This window comes from Pteronotus mesoamericanus, unplaced genomic scaffold (genome assembly GCF_021234165.1).
Source record: "Pteronotus mesoamericanus isolate MK-2021 breed Mesoamerican mustached bat unplaced genomic scaffold, CSHL_Meso_final contig_1018, whole genome shotgun sequence".
NCBI lineage: Eukaryota > Metazoa > Chordata > Mammalia > Chiroptera > Mormoopidae > Pteronotus > Pteronotus mesoamericanus.
In genome coordinates this window covers 3,840,568-3,859,432 of record NW_026555002.1, presented here as the reverse complement: position 1 = coordinate 3,859,432, position 18,865 = coordinate 3,840,568, and the positions used below count along the sequence as shown (strand labels likewise).

Genomic DNA, 18,865 nt, shown 5'->3' with positions numbered 1-18,865 from the left:
AGGTGCCCCGTAGGGGGTGCGTGAGAGGCAACCACACATTGATGTCTCTCTCCTTCTCTTTCTCACTCTCTCCTGCTCTGTCTAAAAATAAATAAAATCTTTAAAAAAAAAAAAAAAAGAGACAGGTTATGTGGCAGGACTGAAGGGTTTCTGTTGGGTGAAACAAGGCCCCACAGCAGGTCCTGGTTGTCGCGCGGCCTCCGTGAGAGAGAGGGCTTGTCGACGGACAGACTGCCAGCAGCGGCTGGCCGAGGCGGGCGTTTCTCTCCCAGAGGGTGGGTCTTACAGCAACAACATTGCATTTCTATTTACCCAGCTTACCATGTGCTTTTGTGTAGCATGCCTGTCCTCCCACACAAGCCTCCAAATGAAAATGTATCCTTCAGAAGTGTAGCCTGAAACAGTGTGTCTTCCATGTTTGTGCTTTTCCCTTAGGTAAGTCTTGTGTTCATTCATTCAGAAAAAAGGAAAAGTCACATCTTTTGTCCCCTGGGGCCTTCTCTTCACAGGTGGAGCAGTTCTGGAGGTTTTACAGCCACATGGTACGTCCCGGAGACCTGACAGGCCACAGTGACTTCCATCTCTTCAAAGAAGGAATCAAACCCATGTGGGAGGTGAGGGCTGAGGGCCTCGGACTGCTTTTCTGAGCAAGTGGGTTTTTTGTTTTGTTTTGTTTTTTAGCCTTGCCAAGGTTTAAAGTGTTTTAAAGTCTTCTCTCAAAACGGCATCCCTGTTTGGCACACCTCCGTAGAACTGGGACCCCCAGGAAAAGACACAGTGCCATCTCTTGTCTGGGGGGTTGGTGCTGGGTGGGGTGTCCTAATGACATTAGAGAACTGTTTTTCTTAAGTTACCCTTATTCCTGTAGAACGGGCTGTGTGTGTGTTACAGTACCATGGTGCACTTACGATCAAAGTGGGTAAAAACTAAGCTTACAGAAAGTAACTGGAGACCCAGAGCTGCGCTTTGTGATCTCTTTGCTTTGCTGAACTCCTTCTCTATCCTGATGCCGTGGTGTTTTTCTAGAAGAGAAGTGTGATCACACCTCCCCCCCCCCCAATTTAAAAGGTTACGCAGCCCTCCGTTGCTCACGTGCCCTGGCAGCTCGTTGGCCCCGCCTTGCACTCGGAGTCTGCGCCCGGACAGGCGGCCCCTTGGGGCCCAGCTCAGGCGTCGCTCCCTCCTGGGTGCTTCCGCCAGTCTTGCTCTTGAACTTGCTATGCACAGCGGTACCCGCAGACTGTGCTGCTGTAGCTAATGTTCCTGTCTGTCTCCTTGACTGGGTGGGGTCTGGGGGAGACTGTGGCTTCCTGCCTGTATTTGTGACATGGTGACACTTGGTAAATTCATGGCAAATAAAGTGAGGAATGACCTCTGGATGAAATCTGACATCACTTCGATTCCTAAAGTAGTTTCCAAAAAAGGATTCTTTTGAAAGGGTCTGTTGAGTCATTTTTTGTAATGGCTTGTGTCAGGATCCCCACTTTGTTCTTCTTTTCTATCTCTTCTCTCCCTGCCACCATTTTTCCTATAAAGTTGAATAATCGGAAAGTGACAAGACCTTTAGGGATCATGCCAGAGGAAAAAGAGCTGTGAGACTGTATGTTAACTTTATTGCTTTCTGTCTTTGTACAGGATGACGCGAATAAAAACGGCGGCAAGTGGATCATCCGGCTGCGGAAGGGCTTGGCGTCGCGCTGCTGGGAGAACCTCATCCTGGCCATGCTGGGGGAGCAGTTCATGGTCGGGGAGGAGATCTGTGGGGCTGTGGTCTCCGTGCGGTTCCAGGTAGGCCTCCCGCGGGCGGGTCTGGTGTCACGGGCCGCCTCCCCCGCACCCCCTGGGCTGGCTTTGATGAGCCCTCTGTCCCTCCTGTAGGAAGACATTATTTCCATTTGGAACAAGACTGCCAGCGACCAAGCCACCACAGCCCGAATCCGGGACACTCTTCGGCGAGTGCTTAACCTACCTCCCAACACCATTATGGAATACAAAACCCACACCGACAGCATCAAGTACGTGTTGTGGGGGTTGGGGGGGACATATCCCTGAGCTTAGCAGAAGTAGGTTCTTAGTCGGGTCCAGAGGAATAGGGTCGCACAGGAGACTGACTTCTGGAGAAGGGACAGACCAGTCTTCCCCTCTAGTGCTTCTGGCCACCTGTAGCAGCTCTTTGCTGGTGAGGCTCCTGCACATGGCACCGCAGCAGAGAGCCCCTCTGCAGAGCCCCAGCCGCAGTGCCTGCGCTGGCTTTCCGTGCACGGGCCGGCTTGTCTTTCATTGGCTGTTCAGCTGCTGTCTTGAAGTGAAAGACAAAGGGCTCTTCCTTTTCCTGCCATTTTTTAAGGAAACTTCACTGAACAAGAAAGGCCTTCCTGTCTGCTCCTGCCCTCACTTTTGCACGTCTCTTTAACCTCTTAGCTTCTGTCTGTTTCTGTGTCCTGGGAAATTAACTTCTCATCCGGAACGTGACTCCATCTCCTTGTATGCAGAGCTGAAAGCCTAGAGGAAGCAGAATAGCATGTCTGTGAGGGTAGCATCTCAGGGAGGCACGGACGCCAGTGGGGATGTAAGCTGGGCCTCGTGCTCTGCCTAGGACGCGGGGCAGCGGAGCTGGGTGTCCACGCACGGGAGTCACCAGGTGGGGCAGTGAGTGAGCCTCAGCTACAGCCAGGCCACTCGGAAGGGGTTGTGGGGAGCGGCTCTTAGATTTTCTCAGAACTGGTGGAGAGCTAGCCAATGAGGAGTCGGGACTTTTAGGTTCAGTTTTCTCCTTTGACTCCAGTATCAGAATGTGCCTTTGGCAAGTCTCTGCCACTCGGCCTCAGTTTCCCTATCTGTAAGATGGGGAATAATGATACTTCATCTAACAGGGTTGTCGGGGGGCTCATTGAATCTCTGTAATAGAAGGTCCTCAGAAGGAGACTGCTCTCACAGGGCCAAGTATTATCATTGCTATCATCATCATCATTAGAAATGATATCATCATAACGTTGTTAAAGACTAGTAATGAGCCCAGTGGTGGTGTTCAGCAGACAGACCATCTGCGGGAGTCTCTTCCGCAGGTGTTCGCAGATCACGTTGTGGGTGGAGTTAGCTAAGACTAGCTGAGGTCCTGTTCTTCGCTGGGAACACAGCGATAGGAGTTGGTCCACAATCTGACGGCTGGGTGTGGCTCATCGCAGCCCTAGGAGTTCCCAGCTCGCAGCTGCCTGGCACTTGCCTCGGCCGCCCTGTGAGAGCTCCGTTTCCTCTCAGCAAATGCTGCCTGTCCGTTGTTCTGAGGGTAGGCGTAGCTTCTGCCCTCCAGCCAGGTGCAGTGCAGGTTGGACACCTGCTTTTTCTAGGGCTCTTCCGTTCAAGGTTCCTAAACTACCTCCCATTTCTGACCACCCCCCACCCCCAGAAAAGCAAGCTTTTCACCTGGATAGGAAAGGGAAAGAGGTATTTTTCAGCTCTCCCTGCTCCACTGTTCTCCCTCTCATACCCTGAGGCAGTTCTTCCTGACTTGTAGAAATGTGTTCAAGTCCTTACAGAGCCTAGGAGAGCCTGTGGGCTTTTGGCCTTAGTCTGCTGCTCACTGCTTTACCCAGAGGTCTGCCTAGTACTCTAGCCCTGCAGCGACAGGGACGAGAAAACCCTCCTTGACACCCAGATGCTACTTTCCCTTGCGTCTCCCTCTTGTTCCTCTCCCAATGTGCCGACCTTTTGCACTTCCACTAGAATGCCAGGCAGGCTGGGCCCCCCAAGGCTCCTTTTTCAAAACCTCTGGAAGCCGCGGTTGAATGGGCCATGACCCTCTCCCTGTCTGGATGGCACCATCATTGAAGCTGGCATCATCGGAGTCTCTTGCTCTGTTGGCGTGCTACCTGGAAGATCCTTCTGTCCTGGACAAGAGGAATTGGAAGAGCATTTTATGTTTTAAGAACAGGCTGACACGCAGCAGCTACGACATCAGCTGAGATCACTTAATAAATGGTGCTAAACTAGCTTGTCTCATGCTCTTGCTCTTTCTGGCGCATCAAAGAAGTGGCTTTTCAGACTGACTGTCACCCTGTTAAGGAATGGCACAGACTTCTCCATGGAGGGCCATCGGGGGAATGCAGCCTCATTTCCATAAGCCCAGTTGTACAGTGTCCCGTGATATTTTGTTCCACTTCTGCTGAGGTCTGACATAATGATGTGACATCTAACTCAACATGAGACCCCATTTTCCGGTACTTGAATTTTAGTTTCCATCTAGCCACGCTGATTAACAAGAACAGGGTGATTTCTGACGTAGAGTTCAGCTGGAAGGTTGTTAAGGTTGGAAAGGGGGATCCTTGGCCTTTGCTTTGCTGACTTTGTTTGCCTTTACTTCAGAGAAATCTCTTGCTTGGAGGTAAAGTCCTGCTTCTGTCTGTGTGTGTCTGTACGTTCGTAGCGTCCTCGCTTGGTGCTGACGGGTGTTCTCGCTGCCAGAGCTGCCCAAGCCCCAAGCTGCCTGCCAGCCTCCCCCTTGCGCTTTCCCCGTAGAGCCAGGCCGTTGTCCTCTTTGAGCGGGCTCTGCTGGCAGGGTCTCCAGGGCCGAGCCCTTGCCTTCCTCCCAGGCTGCCAGCCTCAGGAGCCAGGGCGGGGCGCCATCTTCATCCTCTGTGAGTTGCTCCTCGGGGGGTCTGACTGTAGCGCGCGCCAGTCCCTCCCATGCTTCGTGGCCTGGCTTGTGTGGTCCGCAGGCCCTAACCTGCATGCACGGTTGCAGCGAGCCTCATGTTACTTTAGGCTTTCTTGGGCGCTCCCACCCAAACCAAAAGTAAACGTTTCTGCAGCCCCTGGGTCAGGTGGCCCAGTAGCATCTGTGAAGGTGGCTGTGGGCGTCACATGGAGGTTTCCAAAGTGGCCGTTGCATTGGCAGCGACACCCTGGGCTTATACCATCCCGATGGACCATCAGTCTCCACGTGGCCCAGGACCCCACGGAACACGGTTGGGAGCAGCACCCTGGGCTCCGCCCTCGGGAGGAGTTTGTATCATTGCCTCTTTGTTTATTGCATACACAAAAGTGGCCAAAGTACCTAGAAAATGGGAAATGTGTTGGTATGTGGAAGTGCCTGTTCTCTGCTTTCAGCATTTGTCAGTGACCTCTATGGCCTTTTTGCTCTTGCCTCCACTAGTATGTGACGTGTATTGGCCTTACTTTCGGCTCATATAACTGGTCCAGGGGATGAGTGTAACGTCACCTTCCTGAGCCAGGGTTGATCGGAAAGCACCAACCTGACCTTGAGGCCCCCCCCCGATCCTTGCCACACATGAGCAGACGTCAGAACTGTCCTGCTTCATGCCTTTCCTTGTGGCTCTCACACAAGGATGGCTTTGCTTGAGCCAAGGGGCAGCAGCTGCTGGGACTTGAGGATTAAGGGAGATGAAGGGAAAGAACATCCTGGAGAGTAGCCGCGAGTACCCTGGGAACGAGGAGGGGCTTCTTTGGGAGCGGCCTCGCTTTCTCAGTCAGACGCGCCTCCCCCTCGCTGCGTTTCTGTCCAGTCTCCAGTGTGCTGTTTCCGACTGCTCGGTTTCTCCGGCCTGTCCCCAGTCACACCGCTGGGGGCCTTTCCCTGCTGCGCTTGCGCTGCTAGGAAAGCTGAGGGGCAGGCACTGCCGCGCTCAGCACCCAGGCTGCTCGGCTGCAGAGGGGCCGCCTGCCTGCTGCCTCCCGCCCTTGTGCTGCCAGCAGTTGGCCCCTTCAGGCGTACAGCTCCTGTTGAAAAACGGGAGGCTTGTCAAACTGAGGGTTCGCTTAGGTGCATGGCTCCTTTGAAGGAAGCCCATTGCGGCTGAGGATTTATAGGTCTGGGTCCATGGAGGCATCTGGCGACTCGCTGTGTCCTCCGCTTTGAGATGCAGCCTCCTAACAGGCAGACATGCAGTCTGGAATCATGGGACCACCCAGATGAAACTGGGCCCAGAGCCTGTGCAGCAGCACTGCCTTGAGGTAGCCCTTGGGAACAGTCCCATGGGTCCCTTTGGGCACCTGGCCTGGAACAGAAGCGGGGAAGACAGGGCCAGCCTCACTCAGTGGGCCACAGGGGTGGGGGAACCGGCCAGGCCCCTCTGCAGAGAGAGTGGAGGGTAGGTGATTTCTCTCTATTTCTTTATCCTGGAGGAGAAACGGGTCCAAACATGGGGACTTTCCTTAACCTTGTCTAGATTGCATTGTACTTAAACACCGAGCCCTGTAGACAAGGGCCAGTCACTCCCTCTGTTGTGGTGAAATGATAGCCAGGTGGCTCTGGGTCACACCAGTGTAATTGCTGGCCCGCTGATGAAATGTCCCCCCTGCCGATGTTCACAGTAAAGAAAGCCTAGGCTAACAGGAGGCCGAGCTTGTCCGTGAGTATCGAGGGCCAGCTGAGGGCAAGGCTGTGAACCAGGGCCAGGGGGCGCGGGGCAAGTTGAGTCACAGGCTCTCTGCTCTCAAGAGTTTGCTTTCCGGTAAGTGAGCTGAAATGAGCGGTCTTTAAAGGACTCTTAACTCTGTCATCTGAATTTGTTCAGAATTTCCTGTGGGCTATATTAATCTTGGTCATTTTTTTTTTTAAGCTTCATTCATATGATACTTTTAACATTTAACTTTTTTTTAACCTTTAAAAGAAGCAAGTTTTAATATTACTTTCTATGCCTGAGATGCCAAATGGAAACTAGCTAGACTCTTCTACCTGGCTTTAGGTAGTTGATTTGCTCTTAGCCAAGCATAAGCGTGATTGTACCAGTGACTATGACCAACTATTTTATTTTCACTGAATCCATGTGAGGAAATTTCTTCACCCAGATTCTTTATGTTGAGGTTTAACATGAGGACAATACTTCTGAAGAAAATGGGAGAACAGTTTAATGCTGGAATGGATTAGGGGGGACCTCTGAAATCTATCTATCTGTAGGTTCTTGACACAGAACTGCTCAGTTGGGACTAGTGTAGGCCTTGCTAGAAACAAAAGGATAAATGAGATGACGCTTCTGCACAACCATGTCATTTCTTGTGGACATTTAATACTTAAAATAGAATTCAAAGCTCACTGTTAAAATGAGAGGGGTTTCCTGGGTCATTGCCCCAGCATCGGATTCTGCTTTGCCCTTGACTTAACTCGGAGTGAAGAGTGAAGTGGCCTTCTGACGTCACACGTGGACTCTCAGAGCTCATCCCTGCACGGCCATGGCCAGAGCGGGCAGTGGGACAGATGTCTCGCTGTGGAAACTGGGACCTGACAGACTGGCGTGTTTCTTCATTTAATTAGCACATATGTGTAGCTTTGGTGCTACTGGCCGAAGAAACCATTCGCTGCACACCCGCTCCTTGTTCTGAGAGGCCGAGCATTGACGTATAAGTGCTCCTTCTCAGAAGAGGGAGATCCTGACGAAACTCCCTTCAGTGTTGCCTGTAAGACTGAATTTGTTGTGCCAGGTTTCTGTATTTAATCCCTCCCCCCACTATTTAAAAAGGAGAAAAGCTACCTATAGAAGTCCTGGTAAGAAAGTGTATTTTAGTGGCCATAATCTAAACCTGTAGTGAATGACAGAATATCATTCTGTCACCCCTAGGGACTGTCACCCCTGTAAATGAAGGAGGGAATAATTGACAAGGGAATTGCAGATTTAGAAGCCCCAAACGACCCATATATATAGTCGCCAGGGAACTTGGTAGATCTTTTGTCCCTAACGGGGCTGAAAAGTGGCCAGGATAAAAGGTAGGCCATAGCTCCTCTGAGAAAATGAGGCGTGCTCGGCTTCAGATGCGTAAAGACCCTGGTGTCTCCTGTTTTTCGGCCAGTGGCCCCCAGGGACCTCCTCTCTGGGGAGCACCGGCCCGAGCGACTGTGCCCTTCAGCCGCGCGCTCAGCCCTCCCTGACCCCCGTTTCTACATGGAGGTCATCAGCACAGAAGTTGTCACGAGCCTTGTTCCCAGGGAGTTGTGAACTGCTGTGACCTACACAGCTTAAATTTTCAGATCATTACATGGGTATATTCAGAAACAACCTGTTGTAAATTTGGGGTCTGAGGTTAAAAGAGTCAGAAGGTTGGAAATGTGAAAACCGAAAGCAACATGCAGTAGTTTCCCCCTTGTACCTTCAGACATCACAGTGCTGTTGGGCACCTGCCTGTACCCGCAAGGTGAGGCCTGATGCAGAAAGGCAGTTTTTGCCACCCGTCCCCACCTCCCTGCTGCCCTTGGCCCCAGCGAGTGGGAGGTGTCGCCCGTGATGGTGGAGCTTGGCTCTGACCTCATTGGCCTCCCGGGTAGACTTGTGGAAGGATTGGATACAAAGCCTCGAGGGAATAGTGAGTGAGGGCCAGAGTTCGCCAGCGGAGCAGCCAGGACGAGTGCCAACTGTCCCTGAAAGGCGTTGGCCCTCCCTGCAAATCCGAGGCCAAGTCCAGGTGGGAACCCTCACTGCTGTGCTTCCGGGATCGGGTGGGCTGCACTCAACCTTGAGGGTATCTGAAGTGGGGTGTGGGGTTATGTGTCTTCTCTTTCTTTGTTAAAAAGCTTTTGATCTGAATGTGCTATTGTGTTTTTTTGTCTCTGGTTTGCCAGGGCCTGGGAGGAGTTTCATGGCCTGGTGAACAGCAGCGGCCGCTGATCGGACGCTCCCCTCTGTCTCTCACACTCAGGGTAGGGCCTCGTCTGTTCTCCGTAACCCTGTGACACACCTCTCAGCCATAGGGCCCCTCTTCCCAAGGGCTGTGCTCTCCCCGTGTACCCCCGCTTTGCTTCTGCCAGCATTGAGTCTGCGCCAGCCCCTCCTCTGGCCAATGGTCACGGTCTCAGTCCAAATCTGCTGGACCGTGCTGCTCCCTGGGTCGTTTGTCTCCTGGCGAACGCCTGAGCAGGTGGCTCAGCCTCACTGGACCTCCATTTCCTCCTTTGGGAAGGGTGGTTCCATGGACTAACACGTCTCCGACCTCTTCTGATGCCAGTGTTTCATGATCATAAATGTGCCACAAATCCTTTTGCCCGCACGTGGCCATCTTTAAACCACCTGGCAGTGTCCTGTGGCCAACACGGGGTAGGTGAGAGGTACGTCTCGTTTGCCAGCGGCGGTGGTCAGTTGTGAGGAAACAGAACAGAACGCCGGGGTTTGCGCGGTGAAAGGCCTGGCCGACGCCGGGCTCCGTAGGAGAGTTCCTGGTTGTGCTGTAGCTGTGCCATCGCACGTTGACCGGCAGGGAGAGGCCCTGAGATAGCGGAGCGGGGGTAACTGACACACGTTCACGGGGAGAACATCTGTGTTTCAGCGGAGGGCATGCCAGGTTCATGTCTTGCTGCTTCAGCAGAGGACGTGGGGTGCATTTATTCCAGATGACAGGAATGGACAGAAAGACAGTGTCTGCGTGTGCTGACCTGAGAGCGGTTTCCTGGACAGTAACCACCCCTATTCCCCACCGTTCCTGCGGGACAGGGAGTTCGAAGAGTGGAACAGAACAAGCCGACTGTAGTGACTGCTTCAGAGTTCCACCTTCCCAGGGAGGAAATGAGACTTTTTCTTTCTTTTTTAAATATTTCATTTATTTATTTTTAGAGAGGGGAATGGAGGTAGAAAGAGAGGGAGAAAACAACACTGTGTGGTTGCCTCTCATGCGCCCACTGCTGGGGACCTGGCCTGCAGCCCAGACATGTGCCCTGACTGGGAATTGAACCAGTGACCCTTTGGTTCACAGGCCGGCACTCAGTCTACTGAGCCACACCAGCCAGGGCTAAAATGAGACTTTCAAGAAAAGGAGACCTCAGGTGCGCTAGACAAGAAGACGACACAGGGACAGAACAAGCGGCCAGGAGTCTGAGGACTGTGTGGATAAACAGTCCCAGAATTCTTGCACACAAGGGTGATGCCACTCCTACCTCTAATTTTACTAGTTAATTCCCATATTATAAATTTAATTTTAGATGATGATACTAGATTAAAAAAAATTTTAATGTTTATTGATTTTAGAGAGAGAGGAAGGTGGGAGGAGAGAGCGTGCAACATCTGTGTGAGAGAGAAACACCTATTGACAGCCTCCTTTATGCACCCCAACCGGGAATCGGACTCACAGCCTAGTTACGTGTCCTGACTAGGAATCGAACCTGCAGCCTTTCGGTGTATGGGATGACGCTCCAACCCACTGAGCCAGCTAGCAAGCGCTAGATGATAATACAAGATTTTTTTTAAGTTGAAGTTCAAAAGGTTACTCTGTCAAATGTAGTCAACATGGAATTCTGAGATGGCTGCTAATACACAAGGAAGGATGAAACCGCATAAGCTGTGCAATTAGATACATTGATTTGCAGACTGCAGAATAGGTATTTGAAGTAAATTAAGCCTAACTTCCAAAGGCTGAGTCTGTAATGGAATTGTTTTTTACCATATTTAATTATGTCTAAGATTTCTTTTTTGTTGTTGTTTTGCTTTTAATATCCCTAAAATTGGAATGCTTACAGTGAAAGTGATAAGGAAGATTTTTGTCATGGTCTTAATTGGCAATATTTACTTCTTAAAGTATATAAAATGATGATGCCTTTAAAAGTCAGTGGCATCAATAACATCTTAGGTTCCATGAAAAAAGGCTTTAAAATGAAATTGGAATAGTCAGAATGGAAGAGAACTTAAAATTATTCCCTGTTCCCTTAGCTAAAACTAAATCCCCCATAAAAAGTATCAGAATTGCTTTGAAAAGTCGTAGGTTTGCATGATTGCCATTTTGTAGTCTCTGTGTTTTCCCCTTTTCCCCTCCCTCCCCCATCTTTTTGTTTTTTAAGATTTTATTTGTTTTTAGAGAGAGGGGAAGGGATGGAGAAAGGGAGAGAAACATCGATGTGCAAGAGAGAAACCAATCAGTTGCCTCTTACACACCCCCAAATGGGGACCTTGCCCGCAACCCAGGCCTGTGCCCTGACTGGGAATCGAACCGGTGATCTTCCGGTCTGTAGGCTGGCGCTTAATCCACTGAGCCACACCAGCCAGGCCCCCGCCCCCCACCGTCTTTTTCATGGCCGGATGAAGGGGGCACCTCTGCTTCTTGATGCACAGACTAGGAGGTCTGTGAGAAGTATTGGAGTCTAAACAAAAAAACCAACTCACTGTCATTGGACATGAAAAGGCCTCCTTCCTGTTCGTGTGTGGCTTTGACCGTGAGGGGTGCTCCCAGGAGCCGCACACAGCCACCTTGTGCGGTCTGAGCTGCCATTCCCAACACCCCTGGCACTTGGCCTCTCGTCCTCTCTGCGTTTTCCACTTCCAAGTAGGTCATGACCTCTGAAGAAAAAGAAAGTGCTATTTCAATGGTTCTTACTGAGCCAGTAGTACTCCTCCGCAGTTTACCTGACATTTTATGCCGTTGTGTATGGCTGCTAACGCTGTACGGCCATTTCCTCTGACCCCATTGTAAATGGGCACTGCCCTTTCAGGCGTGGCCTCACCAGAGGCCCCGAGGAGCTGCTGGGAGCGGATGCCAGTTACTTCGGTGTCTGGGCTGGCGTGCGCAAGGCAGTGCTCTGTGTTTTGGGGGAATGAAGTTGGTGTGGCCACTCAGTGGGAGAGTAGACCCGGAGCAGGCTTGGGCCACACAGCTGAGAGCCAGGGAACGTCCCCTGAAGAGCGCGGGTACTTGAGCCTGCGGGCCCGGCTGTGGCTGCGCTCTCAGCCCCCGGCAGGGCCGATGCTCAGGGAGGGCACCTCCTCCGTGGCACCCAGCTCTCCCCAGAGGACCCGGAGGCTCTTTGATGCCCTGTGCTGGTGCCCGACGCAGGGGCAGGTCTCCCTAAGAACAGGAGGCTTCCTTCTGAGGGACTGACCGCCCTGCTCCTCCGCCGTCCACCCTCAGGAGCTAACTCTGCCCTAGCTCATTCTTTCCAGAGTTCGTACTTGTCCACTTCCAAGAAGAGGATCCTTTTGAGGCAGAGCAGGTTAGAAAGCTGTTTCAGATCCCTGGGCAGCGGTTGGCCCCGAGTTGCCCGGCAGTGTGACGCTGGGAGCCAGCTTTGGTGGAGCTCTGCTCGTCCTGAGCCCTGTCAGCGGACGGACGGTTGTCCAGGAGAGAAGGTGCCCCTCTAGCATTGTGGGTCCTTCGGCTCCGTGTCCCGTGCCCGGGCATGTGAACACCTGCTGGAATAAGTTAAGATACAGTGGAAATCTTGATATCCGAAAAGCCCCTTTAAATCCATACACTGGGCTCAGTTGCTTATTTTACTTAAATTCGCAGATGAGAATGTAGCTTTCCCTCTAAGTCACCTTCCATATGAGTAACAGTGAAAACCTTCCGAGGGCCCCGTGCTGTCCCAGCAGTGCTAAGGGGTGAGGGGCCCGCTTTCAGGAGCTCCCTCCGGATTTCCTAAATTTTAATTTGCTTTTAAAGGAACAGAAGCCCATCTTTTTATACAAAAACAAAAGCCGCTGATGGCCTCTGCCACTCCACGTCTCCATTTTCCTTTCCCGGCCTCCTCGCCTCTGTGCAGCGCAGCCTGGGTGAGGGACGTGACCGAGGGTCACTTCCCAGCTGGTCTGAGGTGAATGCATTCCTCAGACTAAATTTGGCACCAGGCTGTTCTCAACCCACTTTTTTTTTTTCAGAAAGGCTGGACCAAAGCCACCAAATGCCACCAGCCTGCCCCTGTCAGGAGCCTGTCACTCGCCCAGTTGCTCTTTCTCTTCCTCGACACCAGACTCGGGGAGAGCAGCTGGCTGTCCCGGCTCCTTTCCTCTCCGCGCCCCGCTCCCCTGTGGCACCCAGGCTTGGGGGCCCGGGGCTCCGTGGGCCTCTGCCTCTGCCGCGGCCTGTGGCACGGAGATGGTGAGTGGGCGTGCGGAGCCCCTCAGCTCACCTGCCACGGGGGCCTCTGTGTCTGGCCCACCCAGCACAGGGCAGGAACTCCTCCCGAAGGTGGCCACTGCTTACGTCCCCAGGCAGTGGCCGGGGCGGAACGGGCCCTGGCGGACCTCTCTCTCACTCTGAGACAGACCGTTGCCTGTAGTCAGAACATCCCCAGCTCCGCTCCCGCACGCCCGCCTGCCTGGCCCGTCGCCGTGTTCTCCCTGCCCGTTGGCTTCCACGGTCCAGTTGCTCAGTAGGAAGGGAGGTGGCTTCGAAAGGGAAGAGATGGAACTACTCCCTCCTCAACGTTTCTTTGCTATTAGGGGCGTCCTCTGTCCTGTGGACTCTGTGACAGCACACCATCCCTTAGGGGACTCTGAAGTAGCACACACGCCAGTTCCGCTGCTTTTCTCTGTTGTAGGATCAGGTGTATTCCTTATCCTTTGCTAGCCACTTAGTGGCACCTCAGCGGGGCCTGTCCTTTTGAAAGGCCTTTTAAAAAAGATGCACGCCCCGTTAAGTTCTCCTTGTGTTTGGCCTTCAGCTCCTTGGACAGAGGTTGTTGAAATGCTCAGTAGCCGTTGATAAATGAGCTACATGGTCATGCATGTCAGTTACAAAAGACAGTGGTGGGCCTTTGAGATGCCCTCTGTTTCTTCCAGGCAGAGGCCGCCCGCCCAGCCGCAGTTTCCCGTCTGCCCGCGTGTTACGCTCACTGCAGTCCCGTCTTTGTGTCAAGAGAGCTGTTAGTCGCTGCCAGCCTGCCGCCGGCGTTGGGGAGAGCCCGTGGCCCCCGGTAGGAGGGCCCTGCCGCCTGGCTGGGCTGAACGTATCCGTTCACCTGGACCCATTGCCCTGTGCCCAGTCAGGTCCACTAAGGCCAGAGGTTCTAGAGTGTTCCATTAAAATTAAAGGGACATAATGGCTTTAAAATCAGGTTAGCGATAGTTTCTGTTTCAGCATTTCAGGCAAATTTAAGGCTTAGGCACTGGGCCAGAGCAGTAGATAAGGTGGCCTTCAAAGTCCCTTCCAGCCCTTAGATTCCAGGATTCGAATGGCGGCAGGAATGGCTGAGATGGCGCTGGGTTTCTAGCAGGAACAGGAATGGGCGCTAGTGGGTGGCCAGACCTGTCTGCATCCAGTAGAAGACAGTCCGCAGGACACAGCCGGTGGTTTCTCACGCGCGCGCATGCACACAGAAGCCTGCTTCTCTCTCAAGGCCTAACACTGAGTCTCAAAAGGGAAGGGTACCCAGATTCTACCTCTTGGAATATCCCTTTTAAGCTGCTGCAAGTTTCAAGCTGAGGGTGGTTTGCTTGTCGGGTTGGTTGATCTCTTTGAGTACATAACACAATTGTGTGGTTCCTTTTTAATTTTTTTTAAAGTATGTGTGTGTAAGAGAGAGGTTTCCCTCCCACTCTGACAGGCTCCACCCAGTCCATGCTGTGTCCACCCCGCCGCCCCCCGCACCTCCCGGTAGCAACTACTGTTGCTGGCTTCTTGTGGAGCCTTACAGAGTTCCTTCTCACCTGGACAAGCAGAAGTGAACTGTGACCTTTCTTCCCCCGCCCCCACCTGCACAAAGGGTAACACACTGTGTGCATGCAGCGTTCTGCACCTGGACTTACCAATTTCTCTTGGAGATGTTTCCTTATTGGTAGGGAGCTTCCTTGTGTTTTTTAAGTGACAGTGTCCCATTGTATGAATGTGCCATTGCATTCATATTTAACTAGTCCCCTGTTGATGTGCATTGGGGTGGTTTCTGATCTTTTGCTATGGCAGACAGTCAAGCTGCAACACTGGAAGGGACTCGGGAGGCCAGTTGTGGTGTTGGCGCCAGAGCAGTAAGGGAGGGGTCCCAGGCTGGGTCCTGGGCACGGGGGCCCCGGGGCTGCGTAGTTCAGGTCTCCCCTGGGTATGTGTGTCGCCTCCAGATGACCTGTGTACTGAATGCTCTGTTTTCTCCGTTTTTTCTTCCAGGGACAATTCAAGCTTTCGAAATACAAAAATCACATTGTGAACGTACACAGCTGGCAATAATCCCTTTCTGTGTGTGTGTGTCCCCAAAATGGATGGAGGTCTCCAGCTGGCCCTTCCATCTGCTCACGGAAGGGACGTCCCTGAGTGGCCGCTCCCTTTTGCACTCGTTCCTGGAGGACGGATTCCGCTAGACACCCTCCAGCGGCGCTGACTTTATAAAGCGGACGAATGGCAAACGTGACTGTGTAATAGACACACTTTTTTTTTATGGGTCTCTGTGGGGGGAGTCTAGCCTTTGGTATCGCTGTGTGCTGGCCGGGTGCCTCCCGGGCCTCCTGCCGTGCGAAGGGTGCATGGCCGCGGACACCAGCCCGAGCTGCTGGCCTCGAGCTCCCAGTGTTAGGAGCGCCTGTGCGTCCAGGAAACGCTTTGTGTTGGAGCGCCCCGGGATAGCTGTAAATGCTCTCTTCTAGCTTTGCCATTAAATTATTGGGACATTTTGTTTATTTCGCTCCCCTCTTCCCCCAAGCCCACCACCCTCTGACAGCATGTTACTGTGTGTGGTCTCCTGCCTTACGCCCTCTGGTCTCCCCTGGGATGGGTCTCCCCTGGGGTGGGACTCTCCTCCTCAGGCACTGCTGCGCTTAGAACTGTAACCCGGAGGGCCACCGCCCTCCCTGCGGCGCCCTAGAGGTGCGACTCTGTAAATTAAAGTGGGGCGCCAGCCTGCTGAGTCCACAGCCAAATCCAGGATGCCCACAGAAGCTTCTGGCAGGCTCCTGCAGGCACGCGTCAGAGAGGCGGGGTGGTCTGCTGCGGAGGGAGTGCAGCCGGAGGTCGAAGAGCGTGCGGGACCAGTCCCACAGCAGCCGCGAAGGAGCACTGTCTTGCCAGGCTCTTGTGAGCAGAGATCGAAGTACCTTAAATTAAGGTCCCTCCTAACCTCTGTCCTTGCAGGCCAGAGGGCCTTAGCCACTGGTCTCAGAGAAGTTGGACGTGAGCAACAGGCGTTTCCTTATTGTACTTATATCGCTCCTCCTACTTTCCATCTCCTGAACGCCCTCAGAGCGCTACTGTCTTGGCGTGCTTTCTCCTAAAAGAACAGAGGATACAGGGGCCAAAGGGAGGTGCTTGCATTACAGATGATGTTAGATCGGAAAAGAAGACCTAGCAGTGATTTAAACTCCAGGAAGACGAAGGATAAATTCTGGTGCCCAGACCGTTGTCAAGGGCGCAGGCACACGCGCAGGAGCAGCGCTGGCTAACGTGGGGAGCGAGGCGGCCTCCCGGGATCTGCCTGCGCCCCTGGGAGGCCTCCCCTTTTGCCTGAACTCCAACTTGCCGTGGCAGTCTCAGAGCGCGCGGGCGCTGGAGTTCGCCCTCCTTTGGGCACCTACCGGGCTGGGGCGTGTGCATAATGCGTGTGTAACGTGTGCACGGTGAGGACTTTGTAATGCCAGAGATTAGGCGTATTGTCCGTGTTCATGTTGCTTTTCCTTTCTTTTCTTTTTTGGCCTCATTTCCAGTTTTTTTACTCTCTTGTATTCCTGGAGCTGCTGTGTTTCCCCTTCCTCTTTGTCATTGCAGTACATGAAAGTGATTTTTCCCACCCACACGAGGCTGACGCAGTGCTGGGTGGGACCAGGGCTACGCCTCTTAGGCAGCATTTCACCCTCAGGGTGCCCCAGGGGCTCTGCCGGCAGCCTTTGGCCGGAGCCTGAAGAGTCCGCGGGTCCAGCCGCCAGCTCTCCAGCCCAGCTCGGCGGACCTTTCCGCCTCCGCCTCCGGAGGCCTCTGCTGGGCCGAGACAGGACGCAGGACGGCCATGGCGTCGCCTGTTCTGGAGACGCGGTAGAGGCGCCCCTGAAGGACAGGCGCGCTGCCGCCCCCTTGCACAGGCCAGCTGCTTTCGCCAGGCCGCCTGCTCGGTTTTCCATCTGACCGGCCCCTCCCCCTCCCCACTGCTTTCCTCGTCTTGTCCTCTTGGTCCATGTGTGTTTGCGCTTTCCCTGTGGCGTTGGCAGTGGGTAATTCTCTGCCCAGAGAGAAGCTTGTGGTCCATGGTGCCCTGGGGATGGGTTTCCAGGCATCCGCCGTGGAGGAGTGGGGGCCGTGACAGGAGGGACCCAGTGTCACACCTTCAGAGCCATTGTCTGCTCAGTAATAAACGGAAAGTATTGCAAGAGCCGGCTGCAGACTCTTCACTCCAGGGGAGACGGGCGTGCGGCGCTTTGTTGTCCCGAGGGCTGCCCTCCAGCGCGGACCTTCGCTGGAAGTGTGTTCCCGATGGCGTGCGGGATGGTCCAGACAGTGCCAGGGTTGTGGGCGTGGACACATTAACAAAATGTCCTCTAATGGGTAGTAACCATTGCCAAAACTCAATTTATATTCAGTACTGAAATGTCATTGTTTAATCTTTTCAGCCTGGGGTAGGGAATACTGGAATGGAAAGCAGCTCCACGAATTCGACTTTGAAGTCAGAAATCACTCCAGGGCCCAGGCGTGGACTGTTGATTTAGATTGGGGGGCTTAGCCCAAAGGTGGAGTGTGGGGCCCCAACGCCCAGTGCCCATGGGAAATGCCCAGGGCAGGTGAAGCTTGCAGAGCCTCAGCTACTATGTAAAATGACGGAAAGCAACTCCGTCTGAGGCTGTTTCAGCAGATGGAAGTTTTCCCTCTGTGTATCACAGTCCAAATAGGAGGCAGAAACCTCGCCAGTTATTTTTATAGTACAATAGGACTGTCGACTTGGTAACTAAAAAAAGGCAAAAAGAAAACACTAAGAAATCAGGGCGGGAGCAGCTCCAGGAGCTGCTGCCCGAGGTGGGACGCCGCCCCTGTGCTGGCGTCTGAGTGCGGAGCGGAGCGGCTCGGAGCTTGGGTGTGGTGGCAGTGGCGCCTTCGCCTGTCGGTCCGCGCTGCCGCTGCAGGGGTGCAGCCAGTCACGGCCGCGCCGATGGGAGCGGGAGCAGGCCCTTTCTCCCCCCAGCGTCGAGGCTTTCCTCAGGGCGCCCTGCTGGAGAAGCCCCCAGCAGGGCAGGCTGTTTGCCGAGTCTGAGGCCCAGTACCCCCACAACAGGTGAGGCTGAGAGGAAAGAGCTTAGTGATTATACAGTTCTCCCCTTTAGCCACTCAGCATCTGGCACACCCTTCTGCGCATCCCTGAGCTTGAATAGTACCCCAAAATCAACCCTGTTTCCGCCCAGGGTAGAATTAATTGTATGTTCTTACCCTCTCCCCAAACCGAGGACGGGCAAAGCCCAGCCACCTGTGGACTTCTGGCCTGCGTGGACACGTCTGGTTCCGGCACGGCCCCATCTGACTAGAAGAGAGAATAATGGAATGACAACTGAAGACAAAAGGGTCAAGTTAACTTCCAAGAAGACATGCCTAAAGTAACGAGGAAAGAAATCGTGTGTGTGTGTGTGTGTGTGTGTGTGTGTCCCCACTACCTCGCTGCATTTCCTGTGCCCTGAGTCAGCTCAGCTGGTCAGGGATCTTTATTTGGCACGGTTGACCCAAACCTTAATTCCAAAAGGTTCTGAGTTGTGCAGACTTTATTCATTAAGTTTCCCATTCACCCTTGCTGTTTGTAAAGGACCCTCTCGTTCCAGCCATGGTCCTCGCACCCGTTCGTGCCCAGGGTTGCCCTCCTGATGCTCTCCAGTCCGTAGAATAACCCTCCTCTTCAGCATCTGCACTGGCTCAGGGCCCTGATGAGCCCAGGCAACCTGGTGCGACTTAACGTGCAATCCCATGGAGCCGCTGCTCTGTACCCTGGGAGAAGCCACCCTCTTTCACCAACCAGGCCCTGTACTCGGCCGGCAAGGCCCCGGCCTGCCCGGTCCCCGGACTCTGCTTATGGAGGGAGACATGCGCACAGCAGCCCTGCAGCCTTGAAGACAGAGCCCAGCCTTGCAGGTGGCCATCGCCCGCGGACATTCCGCCCTGCTCGTGCAGCTGCTCTGGGCGGCCGCGGTGGTGTCGCGTCATCCCGAGCCCGTTGCCTCGCCCCGTTGGCCGGGAAATGGGTTTCTTGATTAAAAGTAATAAGTGGAACACC

General features: G+C 53.6%; 1 protein-coding gene across 6 annotated transcripts in view; it reads left to right on the top strand.

Moving 5' to 3' along the window:
• Nucleotides 1-16,640, top strand: part of EIF4E2 (eukaryotic translation initiation factor 4E family member 2) — a 29,130-nt gene extending 12,490 nt beyond the window's left edge. For 2 of the 6 annotated variants that reach the window (XM_054571494.1, XM_054571503.1), the window contains exons 5-8: nucleotides 510-614; nucleotides 1,636-1,788; nucleotides 1,879-2,015; nucleotides 3,724-4,001. In XM_054571494.1, coding sequence (XP_054427469.1) covers nucleotides 510-614; nucleotides 1,636-1,788; nucleotides 1,879-2,015; nucleotides 3,724-3,796 — 468 coding nt within the window. In that variant the 3' untranslated portion in view covers nucleotides 3,797-4,001. Of the gene's footprint in view, nucleotides 1-509; nucleotides 615-1,635; nucleotides 1,789-1,878; nucleotides 2,016-3,723; nucleotides 4,003-8,569; nucleotides 8,648-14,802 lie in introns of those variants that run through there. The other 4 variants (XM_054571510.1, XM_054571524.1, XM_054571516.1 and 1 more) reach the window with 4 other exon arrangements.
• Nucleotides 16,641-18,865: the final 2,225 nt, after the last annotated feature.